Source organism: Notolepis coatsorum, assembly GCF_963971535.1.
Source record: "Notolepis coatsorum genome assembly, chromosome: 12".
NCBI lineage: Eukaryota > Metazoa > Chordata > Actinopteri > Aulopiformes > Paralepididae > Notolepis > Notolepis coatsorum.
In genome coordinates, this window is record NC_140176.1 from 27028228 (window position 1) to 27041021 (window position 12794).

The 12794-nt window shown below is 42.8% G+C and overlaps 1 protein-coding gene across 2 annotated transcripts in view; it reads right to left on the bottom strand.

Annotated features, from left to right (window-relative positions):
- Positions 1–866: 866 nt before the first annotated feature.
- Positions 867–12794, bottom strand: part of zc2hc1a (zinc finger, C2HC-type containing 1A) — a 28457-nt gene continuing 16529 nt past the window's right edge. The window contains exons 5-9 of one of the 2 annotated variants that reach the window (XM_084326627.1): positions 9150–9286; positions 8789–8894; positions 8541–8613; positions 8022–8135; positions 867–1059 (exon numbers count right to left, since the gene is read on the bottom strand). In XM_084326627.1, coding sequence (XP_084182753.1) covers positions 942–1059; positions 8022–8135; positions 8541–8613; positions 8789–8894; positions 9150–9286 — 548 coding nt within the window. In that variant the 3' untranslated portion in view covers positions 867–941. Of the gene's footprint in view, positions 1060–5310; positions 5443–8021; positions 8136–8540; positions 8614–8788; positions 8895–9149; positions 9287–12794 lie in introns of those variants that run through there. The other variant, XM_084326628.1, reaches the window with a different exon arrangement.

The following is a 12794-nucleotide window of genomic DNA, read 5'->3' on the forward strand; positions in this document are numbered from 1 at the left end:
ATACCGTGTCTGCAATTTCTGGCTTTAGCAAACCAACTTTGCTACACACACTCTGCAAGACGGACCAAGCTGAGAAGGCCATGGACGTTTTTCTTGACATCGAAGCCCAGAAAGATACCATCATCACAGCTGTCTGTGAAATATTCAAACTCTTGTTCCATGGGAAATCACCCAAAAGCTTGGGGGACTTGAGATTTGAAATGTTCAGCAAGCGGGCAGCAGCAGGGAAAATCAGCCCTGAGAAACTGCCTCAGCAGCAGCACAACATTCTCTCCGGGCATATCTCCAAACCAGAGACTGGCTTCTACTACAAAGTCCATCACTGGATGTTCTGGACTATGGCTGGAAACTGGGAGAAGAAGGCTATGCACCAGTCCCTACCACAGACCCCATTGCCCCAGACTATCTCCTGAAATTCATCAGCTGCAACTGTGAGGGAGACTGCAGTACACGCAGGTGCTGCTGTAAAAAACAGGGGGTCAAGTGCATATCTGCTTGTGGCAAGTGTAAAGGAGAGTGCCATATCAACCAGACAGATGAGAAAAGGAGTGATGAAGATGGGGAGTTGGCTTAGTAAAAAAAACTGAAACCATGTATCAATAATGCACATTAATGTAACGTTACATTTTTCTTGGAATAAAGTAAAAATATATGTTCTTATGGAAAGAAATTGTTTTTTACTAAAAAAAAACAAATGGTTAGACACCCCACAAGTTTATATTTGATTTAGATGTTTTTTACATTTTTCGCCCAAGCCCCCTGGGCTCCTTAACTTTGATTGGCTCTCCAGAACTTTCCCAGAGGATTTGGGTTTGAATAAATTGAGAGGTGTTAGTAGACACCTATAGGAACACTTTGGTGGAGAAAGCTATTGGTAATACATTTTTTCACAGATGGTCCAAACATCTTGCTAAAATTCCCTTCTCTTCTGCTTGCTCTCCTCAGATGCACATCCTCCTGACGCCGCACTCGCAGCAGAATTTGGCAGATTCCACAGGGTACTTGGTCCTGCATTCGTGGCAGAACTTGGTTTTCACTCTGTCATCCACCTCGTTACCACTGTTGGCAGAGAGAAAGAGAGAGAGAGAGAGAGAGAGAGAGAGAGAGAGAGAGAGAGAATATGGTCATGCGATTGCTTAAATGGGTGGTTATGAACCTTTTTGGTGTCAACAACCCCCAGATTGATACACACCAGGCCCACAGACCCCCATTTGAGGAGATCTAGTGATTCCATGACTGTCTATACCAGGGGTTCCCAATTAGTTTTCTGCCCGGTCCACTTTCTAGGATTAAAATGACTTGGCAGGCAAACCCCTGACCCCCTCCCTTATTCAAAATGCAGACATAGGTTACATGAGAAGAACCAAGTTTATTTTGAGCTTGTCATTTCAGTTGCATGAAAATGCCTTTCAGTTGCATGAAATGCAAGTCCAGATGTAACATTCAAGAGCCATTTTAGTTTTTTTGTTGTATGAAGGAGCATACAATTTGCGCAATTATAGCCTACTGCTGGAAACACTTTAACGCAGACCTAGACTCATGAAATAAAAAAATGTAATTGTCCATGGCAGAGAAGCGCAACACTAGTTTTTTTAACACAAATAAAAACAGGCTATTAACCGAATTGAAACTAGATATGCAGGACCACTTCGAATGTAACAATTAGCATACATTTCAAACACCTTTGAAAACAACCAAAATGCTCATTTAAATGGCACTGGTGAGGGTGTTAGTTCGTACTGTTTCTTTGTTGACTTTTGATTAAGTTCATTGTAGAGAAGCCAGACTCGCAGGTGTATGTCGATCCAAACATGGCCAGGAAGAACATTGCCAGCCTTTTGATGTTCTTCACGTTGGACATGGACACGATGTTGGACCAGAAATCACAAACTGTCGCGTCATGGTGTTGTGCTTTCAGCACTTCTGAAGTGGAGAGCTCCTTCATCCAGAGAGGGAAGCAAGGCCTTTGCTCTGGCCGTCCACTCTCCGTCGGAAGAGAGGGAAAAGGGTCGGCGGATAAATAGAAGGTCAATTGACAGCTCAATTCATAAGCCTGCACCATCCATCATCGCCCCCTCCCATGACTCTATTGGTGAGGATAAAACCACTCTACCATGGGCTGGCGGCACTGGACACCACTGTGAACATATACTGCCTCCCAGGTTCCAGTTAAAGGATCCCTGGCAAGACAGTGGTGGCTGGGCTGGCGGTACACTACACAGGCGCTGGCCTGCTCGACTCCGCAGATAGAGGGCTGGTCTGCTGTAAGAAGGAAGAGGGCTTCCTGCCGTGCCCCACCACCCTCGAAGGAGGTCCTACAGCTCTCTGTTTAGCACCTTGGCGCTGGAGCCGGTAAGTGAACACCCCTCTTCCCTCTGCCTTGTCTGCTCCCCCTATAGCTGCCCTGCCTACTGCTTCCTCAGCTGCCCCACCTGATGAAGCACCGGCGTCGCAGGGAGAGGCCTCAAAACTAGACCTTGTGTGCCAACCCCCCCCCCGCCCCCCGTGCTTGTGGTGGGGTCCTCTATGGCCAGGTATGTCACTGTGCCTAACGCTGAGACCTGCTGCTACCCTGGTGCAAAGGTAATGGACATAAACAACGTCATCCCTCCTCTGCTCTGTAAATTTACCTTAATAAACACTGCCAACATTCACGTTGGAATTGTTGACATCAAACTCCAGCAATCAGAACATCAGAAATCTGACTTTATAACCCTCAGCAATACTCTCTTGGACTCTGGTAAAAGAGTCATCATCACAGGTCTCCTCCCTCTCCCTGCTTCGGGGATGCCATGTTTAGCAGGATACGCAGCCTCCACGTCTGGCTGAAAGGTTACTGCTGCTTATCAGGTGCTAGGTGGACAACTTTTCACTGTTCTGGGGTAGGGATGACCTCTTCTGCACATAAACTGGACTGGCTCATGCTTCCTGTCCTTCAATATGGACCTTGCCCTTAGGTCGGCCAAGTCGTTCTGTGCCTGAAGCGAGGTGAGTCCGACCCGTTGTGATGGCTGTGGCACTACAGGTCCTAAAAATCTGACCATAAATGTGTTTATAGGCAATAGACTTAAAGAATGTATCCTAAATATGGTTAAAGGTCCTGGTAACTTAGAAACAGTTTAGACTTCAACAAATTCACTGATACACCATATTCTCTCCACTCTTTCCACTCGTAATGTTAATGCTTCAAATCTAGTCACAATTCCTCTACAGCCTATTAGCACCACTTCTGTCCCTGTCCCTAGGCCCCAACTTGACCCAACCAGCTTTAAGGGCAGGAACGGTCTGGGTATAATCCAACTAAATATCAGAAGCCCAATCCAGAAACTAGACTATGTGAATACATTAATTTTGCAATCTGACCCTAATAGCCTTGTCCTTAGTGAAACATGGCTTAAGAAAAGCATTGTTGATTCAGATATAGCCCTAATGGCTATATCGAAGGGTTTCAATCTGTACAGGCTGGTGGGGGGGGGGGGGGGGGGTGGAGTGGTCGGTATATCTGTATCCATTTTTGATTCAGTCTCCATACCAAAGAAATTTGAATGCATTACTTTAAAGATCCAGTTGAGGCCCTCCTCAATGTCTGTAATAGGTATGTATAGACCCCCAGCTGCTGGCACAGAAACTGTAGACATTCTAGCAAACCTAATTTCTTGTTTTTCTGATAATTGGTGTTGGGAGATTTTAACTTGAACTGGCTTGAACTGGAACTCGGGTCACCTAAAGGAAGTCAGTGGTAACCTAAAGCTAACCCAGATGATAACAGAACCAACTAGACCCAACTTGAAAGACTTCTCAAAATCCACACTAATTGATCTTGTATTTTCCAATAGAATTGACAGAATTGTGGCCACTGGTGTTTTTGATCTAAGTAATAGTGATCACTGTCCTACTGCATGTGTGAGGAGTGCGGAAATGAAAAAAAACGAGGTCACATACGGTCAAAGAAATTTTAAATGTTTAAATGAACAAGCTTTCATGAATGATATTATGCATAGCAACATCCTCTTCACGGCAGAGTCTGCTGATGTTCAAGTGACCCTTGACCTCTTCACAAAATACTTATTTCTCTGATCAATAAACATGCTCCTCTCAAGTGACTCAGAATTAAAGATAGAATAGCACCCTAGTTCTCGCACGAGTTGTCAACTCTGCTTAATGACAGGAATAAGGCCTGGCCACGTGCTAGACGCTCAGGTGATCCACAACAACACTGGCTTGCCTTTAAACAGCTCAGAAACAGATGTACCACAGCTATGAGAAAGTCAAAATCAGATTACTACTTAGATTTAATTACAAGTTCCTACACAATTCCGGCTCAGTTTTGGAAGGCAGTTAACTGAAAGAAAAACAAGACCTCTAATTCACTACCTGCTCATATTAGGGTGCTTTCTCACTAGCCATTCGGGGTCGAATCAGCTCCGCTCCGTCCTTGGGTGCGAACTTCCCCCCTCGCTCTCCCCCCTCTAATTTGCGTACACACTGCAGTCTTGGTGCGCTACGGATTTTGTTTACGGTTTGCGTTTTGAGCGTGTAAGCTGCCGTAGGCGATGATGTCACGCTCTAACGTCAACACAGGAAGAGTTTAACACACGGTGGTGGAAACTGGATGCTGATATAAAGAAATAAATAACCAATAAATATGAAGTTATATTTGAACCTCTGTTGTCAAGCCTTGTCAATATAACCCACCCCCTTTTCTCACGAATGGAACTGGTGTCGTGGAGTCCGCTTTAAGCGTTTTCCAGGGTTAACGCTAACGCTAGCTTAGCCTATTTATTACTAGTTAGCAGCTAACATTAGCCCATTGCTTGCGTCAATTATATTGCATGTCATTGATCTACCGGTCGATCACGGCCGACTGGTTGGGCACCACTGGTCTATAGAAATAAATGCATTCGAACAAGAAACCAATGTATAATAGACATAGCAATGGCAAAAAAATTGCCAGGCCTAATGCGAGCCAGGGAAGTCTTGTGCTTGTAACGTGGCTTCATCTCGAAGTTTTCATCCACTGAGCCGTGAGGCTCAACATGCTTGTTTGGTTGAGGTCTGAACTCGCCAAATTGCCCATAAATATAGTTTTTGTGGGTATTGTCCAGTTGTTGCTGTATGTTTTTATCTACCCAAAATTCAAGCAAGCATGAAAGCATTGCACACCACGCCCCCCGCTCCCACTGGCGCGCACCCGAAACCACTTATTCCAGCGGTCCAGGTTTGGAGCGAATCAGCCAATAGTGTCCAGCTGCAGCGCCGGAGAATCCTCTCACTGGCATCCTGTGGCAGCCACAGGACGTGCGCTGATTGGCGGAAAGTACGGAAGTATCTTGAAGTACGTCTGCGCTGATTGGTGGCGAGGGACGTCACTCTACATTGGGCCTAGCCCCTCCCCCTTGACCAAGCTCGGTTGAGACGTGCGGTTGTAGAGAGGGTTGCAGCCTGGAATTGATTGATTGAAAACTTTATTAACAGATTGCAGAATGGGTACAATACAGTAAAATACTTTCGTCATCTCTTTTTACTACACAGTTCTGTATCCCCTTCGGATGTATATATTTTTTATGATCTCCTCTTAGCAGTTGTTTTGTATTGAGCCGTACTGGATTGTACCCATTCTGCAATCTGTTAATACGTTTTCAATCAATTTGCTTTAGAATTTTTTTTGAACGTCATTGCCATAAAACAGAATGCAGTGTTTCTCTACTTTTCTGTGAATGTCTAGCAAAAAACGGTGGTGCAATCTGATGACAAATTTCTGATATTCTATAATCATATTTCAAATGGCATATGCCCGGATGGCAGAATTCAGTACTGTATCTTGTAAAAATAATCTGATTACTGATTACTCCTTTAAAAAGTAATCTAGTTACTTTACTGATTACTTGATTATCAAAGTAACTTGGTTACGAAGAAGAACTTCCGTACTTTCCGCCAATCAGCGCGCGGCCTGTGGCTGCAACAGGTGCCAGTGAGCGGATTCTCCGGCGCTGCAGCTGGAGCCTACTCGAATCAGCGTCCCCGGGGGGGGGGGGGGAGCGTTCTCATTAGGACGCTCACACCCTATTTTGGTGCGATCGCGCTGTGATTCTACCCCAAAAGCCCCTTTAGTGTTGACGATTGTGTTATTTCTAGCAAAAACTAAATATGTCTTTGTCGTGTATTTAATAAAAACGTTTTCTAAAACTGGCTGCTCCTTTAATTACAGAGCAATTGATGCATATTTTTATGCGGGGTGGGGGAAACTGTACATTGGAGGGGGTTGGGTTTAGACATTTACAGGGGCCAGTTTCGAATTGCAGTCTCTCGTAGGTGCTCTTTTAGAGTGGTTTTGAAAGTGGGTAGTGATTCACATTCCTTTACAGCTGTGGGTAGGGCGTTCCACATTGATGTGCCATAATTGCGAAACGTGTTTAGTCCCTTGTTTGAGCCGAATCTGGGTTTAACATGATTTGTGGAGCTCCCTCTGGTGTTGTGTGTTAACATGTAATCTCTTTCCGTCTATACTACTGGCCATACGGTAGTATAGGTTGCCCTCTTGAGGCTGGGAAACGCATGCGCAGTTAGTCTGTGTCGACCACGAGCAGGAGGTCCACTGTTCGTTAATGTCTCTGTATTGGTGTTTGCAAGTTGATCAAATAAACCAAGTTAACAGAAGATAAACGTTGTGTTTATTTATAGTAGACGAACATTGTGGTCGTGGTATTCACTGACCTTTGGGAAGTATTTTGACATGTACATGGGTACCTTAGTGGTGTAGTGTATCTTGTAGACCAGGCCCATTGCAAGTTGCTGTACTCTGTCGTCTACTCTAAGCCATCCTAGGTTGTCAAAGTGGGCAGGGGTGAGGTGGGTTCTGGGGGTAAGGTCAAGCAGTAGTCTGACCAGTTTGTTTTGTGATGTTTGTAATTTTGTTCTTAGCGTCTTTGAGGTGGTTTGGTACCATGAGGTGCAAGCATAGTCGTAGTACCCTTGAATGAGTGCTCCTGCCAGTCTTCAGGGTATTCTTGTTTACCAGAGGAGATCCGGTACAGGAATCTAGTTCGTTTGTTGACTTTTTTTATTACATTGGATGCCATTTTGTCACAGGAAAGATTTGCCTCTAGGATGGAACCCAAGTATGTAATTTCATCTTTCCTTGTGACAATATTATCACCCACTGTAACTGAGAAGCCGTCGGTCTTGCTGAGTTTGTTATTTGAACCGAAGAGAATGGACTCCGTTTTACCCAGGTGTAATGATAGTTTGTTATCAGCGAGCCAGGTGCAGATTTTGCCTAGTTCCGAGCTGAGGGTTTTTTCAACCTGTAACTTGTTCTTGTCAGAGACCAGCAGGGCTGAGACGTCCGCGAACAGGAACAAGTTGCAGTCACAAGCTGACGTCCTACCGTCATATGGGCAAGTTACCCTGCTTAGCAAAAGTCTTGGAGTCTTTAGTGAATAATCAACTTAAGTCTTTTCTCTCAAATCACTCTGTACTAAGCCCACACCAATCCAGGTCCAATCATAGCACATTATCAGCCATCGCTTTAGTTACAAATTACATAATATCAGCTTTAGACAAGAAAAAACACTCTGCTGCCCTCTTTATTAATCCGTCAAAAGCTTTTGATACAGTCGATCACCATTTACTCTGAAAAAGATTAGCTACTATTGGTTTGGATAGAAATGCATGTGATTGATTCCAAGATTATCTGTCAGGGAAACGTCAGTGTGTAAAATAGAGTTATGCCCAATCATTTTTTTATTATCAATAACTAAAGGTGTGCCACATGGTTCAATTCTAGGTTCTGTCCTCTTCACTACTTATATTATAGATATTGTGTCTTCACTGAATGGTTGTCAACCAATCAACCAACACAATGCAGATGATACGGTTGTGTATTGAATTGCTGACACTGTACAATTGTCCATTGAGAACTTACAACTTTCCTTTGCAAGATCACGCAGATCATCTGGTGGGTCAGGTTAGTCTAGTCTAGGTCTAGTGTCAAATTAAGTGAATGTAACCTGTCGCTCTACCTGGAGTTGTAGCTGTCTGTGTTATAGACCTTCTTCTTGTTGAGTCCTACTCCAGGCTGTGTCGTGCTCCTCACAGAACCATACCCAGAGGCCAGTGGTCTGGCCCTACCCACCCTGAGAGAGACAGAGGTGATAGAAAGAGAGAGCAGGGAGGATAGAGAGATAAGAGGTTGAGAAAGAGACAGAAAGGAAGGTCAGTGGAGGGGGGAATAAGGACAAGCGGAGGAATGTGACCCTGTGTCAAATGCAAGGAAGCTTCCTATAGGTAGCATTTCTAGGTAGGATGTCTGTCTCAAACAGGTCGGCTGCAGCAGGAAGCTTACTTTCTAGCCTGAGCTCCTGCCTAGAACTCAGCTGGAGTCAGTCACGTGATGCTGCCTGGAAATGGTGTCTCAAACTAATTATTTTTCTATAAGGTACCTCATTAGGAAACATTCCTAGTTAGGTAACAACATGATAGGAAGCTTCCTTGCATTTGAGACAGTCTATATATGTGTGTGTGTGTGTGTGTGTACTGACCCTGAGGGAGGGCTTGTGAGGCCAGATGGAATGCTCGTCACTGAACCTGCAGAGCTCTTACTAGATGGAATCCCTACAAAGAGAGAGAGAGAGACTTTGTTTTGATTTCTGATATGTTACACATGGCTCTTGGTATCGGATTCTAGCATTGGGGGAAATTATCTGATACCGATCCCCTGTTCCAGCCTTGACCTCGGCTTGGTAGTTCATGATTCAGGAGAAATCCTGCCACCAGGTTTGACTCTCACCAGTGGATTGTCCTGAGCCAGATCTTTGTGGTAACCGAGACGAGGCGGAGGGGATGGTGGAAACAGCTGGAGAACTGCTCTTCATCCCTGCAGCAGGGGACTTCAACTGATGACACAAAAGAATGACGGTTAAAGTGTTTCAGAGCTATTTGCACAGGCATAGAATCAGAAAAAGACACACAATCCCTTTGTGAATTCGCCCCTGTGACTTTTTAAGACTTTCTTATGGCTGACTTACTTTCACAAGTATGGCTTTCAAGTACTTTATACACCACTGGTCATTATCTGTGTGTCTGTGTGTGTGTCTGTGTCTGTGTCTGTGTCTGTGTCTGTGTCTGTGTGTGTGTGTGTGTGGCCTTACTGGTGTCCGTGTGGCAGGCTTTTTGGTGTCGGCTAACTTCTTCGGCATGCAAGCTGCCTTCTCCTTGCAGAACTTGATGTGTCGGTCTGCTGCGTTCTCACCAAACCTCCGCTGACAATGTGGACACTGGATGTAATCTGCACACAAACACAGGAAGATAATACCATGAAATTAAGTTTAACCTCTTAAGCCCTAGCCATATTTTCAGAAAAAGTACTGAAAGTACATACCCAAGTAAATGAAAGATTTCTCCACTTCTACAAGGGACATTTGCATGTTATTAGGGACATCTATGGACCTCAGGGAATGTATTCCCAGTGTCAGAAATATTGTGCTTGAGTAAATTGTAATGAACCAATATAAATTACTATTATACTTTTTTTATTTTTTTTTACGGTGAATAACACCATGCTAACATTGACCAGACATGAAAAATTGCCACTGAGCTCATTCAGCACACTTGAGATCAAGTGTACAAAAGGTCTAAGCAAATTAATAAAGGGCAGATGATTTACAGGGGGTTTTATAGATACAGTACTGAATTCTGCCATCCAGACACATGCAATTTGAAATATGAATATAGAATATAGAATATCAGGCCTATAAATGACCTTATTATGCCAAATCATACATCTATGGATCGGGTCAAATCTCCTCTTTCCAATGGCAGAGTTCAATCTGTATTTAGTACCCCCAGGCGCCTGTAACAGGGCAGCAAAGGCCGTGAATGAAATCTGTAAGTACAGTTACAGTTATAGCTCTGCCATTTTTCATCAGATTGAGACTGAGACTTTTTTTCTAGACGTTCAGAAAGGTAAAGAAACAATCTACATTGTATTTTATGGCAATAACGTTCAGGTTTGTTCGACCCGTGAGATATAATCACGAAAATAATGTGAGAATTTTTCGCAAAGAATATTTTCAGCAGCTTTCACAGAGGCTGGTAGTGTAGTTTTATGAAATTTCCCTGGGTCTCTTCTGTTTTAGGATTTCATGACGCGTTCATGACGCGTTATTTCCTCACGTCTAATTCATCCGGTTTCCACCGGGACGCGCCGAGATATTTATGAACTCATATTTCGCTAATAACACTTAAAATCATTGGTAAACAAATGTAGTGCTGAAAATATACACTTTGACTGCTGTTTTGATAGGGTTTTTACTAGGTCTTTACTCTTGGCTACATTTGAAAAAGAAACGCAACATTACTTATTACGGACTGTATTGATATATTTATGACATGAAATAAATCTTAAGCTTAACACATTGAGTGCCACGGACGCGTTTTGTCGTTAGTTCATGCCGCCCTTTGAGTGCCCCTGACGCTATATAGCGTTTGTCTTTTTTTCGCTGTGATCTGAACAGCGGTAAACTATTACTGCGACCTCGGTATAGCGACCGCGAATGGTAAACTAATTATCTTAACAAAAGTGCGCTGGCAACGTTACATATGTTGTCTAAAGGGGGACATATGGTACAATTTAAGATTTTAATGATAATCGGCATATAAAGGACAACATAAAGCATCGTTAATTTGTAAGAAACCTCAATGAAAACGGTAATATTCGCTATTGTTATGAAAATGTGCTAGAATCCTATAAAAATGTGGACGCATTTGGTCTACGTTCCGTTACCCCTTGCAGCAGTTTGGAAAAAGTACAAGAAATTAGACAATTTTGAAATTAAATAGCACCATGACGATTGTATTACAATATAATGACGAAAAAAATATGACATATCACATTGTAATTTGTACTGGGACACGAAATACCGTCAAATACAGCTAAAACAAAGAAAAAATACTGTCTGAGATATAGGGATGGGTACCGAATTCGGTACTTTTAAAAGGTACTTACCGAAACACGTCGGTACTACCGAGTATCGATTCACGTGAGATACCGAAAACAAATATATATATATATATTTTTTTACACTTTTAATTTGAACCTTTTTTCTTTTCATGTCAACGTTCACACGAACAATATACGCTTACCTAGGATTTGACTTGATTCAACAACAAAGCAGTCGGGGCAATGGCAAGCCGAAAACGGTCGAAAGTGTAGTTATTTAAGTTTGGATATTTTTTTTCACGGCTGAGGTAGGTAGATAATTACATTTTTAGAGACTGAAGTACCGTTGGGTACCGGTATCGATTCACAGGTACCGGTACCATATCGGTTCAAATGTGAAAGGTACCCATCCCTACTGAGATATAATATTTTGGCCATATCGCCCAGCCCTAGTGTAAGTGCTGCTGCATAACTATTCTATATTTTATAATTCATTGATTAATGATTTATTTCTTATTTTCAAGCATAAAGTAATAATTAGATAAATAATGTGATACATAAATAATTTGTTGTAAAAAGCTAAATTCATTGGTCAAAAGTTAAAACGTGATAGGCACAAGGTCACGAGTGTCACATTTAACCGGAAATGTCTACCTCATGTTGTGCAAGTGTTCAATAGACAGAGAGAGCAGGTGCGCTCTGATGGACAGTCGAGCAAGACTATACGCTGCTTGACCGGTTTAGTTTGATATTTATGGACGTCTGGCGCTTGTAGCAGACGGTCAAAACAAAGGTATTCCATAGGACAAGAATTCAAGAAACTCTTTTCCTGACAAGCGGCCAACGAGGTATTATATTTCTTTGAGTAAATGCATTTTGATGCGCCGTTGTATTATTGTAACCGTTGCAATTGTATTGTAACTATTGCCTTTTGTACTGTGTCTGTGTTCATCCAATAAATATAGTTTTCACGGCGTGAGAGGGACGAGGATGGTGATGAGCCCAAGACAATAAACGCCTGTTTCAAAAAGAACCGACCTGTGTCCGTGTATCATTGGGGAGAGAGCTACAGTGAAAACTCGACTGCTCTACGCGGGTAGGAGAGATGAGAAGACCGCAGCCGGCGCAGCGCAACGGCGTCGGAGACCCAGCATCAGATAAGCTGTCGGCATAACAACCGCCAACTGCAAGCAAACGTAATTATTAGACTGTGTTGAAAGCGCAAGTTTCAAGTCAAAGCCAAGAAGTGCTCTACCACTAAAGTCAAGTCAAAGTGGTGTGAGAAGTGGTTAACTGAAATTGCAACTAAGGACTCAGATCTATTAACGTTACTGTGCCACTGCTTAGTCTAGACGCGAATGTGCTGCAAAGCGGAATTCCACCCCAAAGAAGGATATTCCACCCAAAGCTGAAATTAAGACAATTTTGTGTTTTGTGATTGTAACTTAGTTTAAAGGGCAACTTAAGTGCATTTAAATGGTAACTCCATCGATAGAAGATGAAATAAGGGATTTAAGGCATTTCTGGTCATATTCACTCAGATATTGTGTTTTATACTTGTATATTTTGTGTCAAAGTAATTTCAAATCCTATACTGTTTTTGAATTTAAGTCAACTTGAAGTCTAAAAGTTTAAATGCTGAAACAGTTATTTGATGTAATATTGAGGTCTTCGCTTAGAAGGTATTTATATGGTTAACAACCTTTATGGCTACTCACATTTGACTTACTGCATACATTTATAAATACAAATCCAGTTCAAGCTCAATAGTTACACACAGCCATCCAAGTTAAGTCAAGATGTCCGACACTGAGACCTGCCGTCAAAATGTTGAATCACATACTCAGCCTGAAGC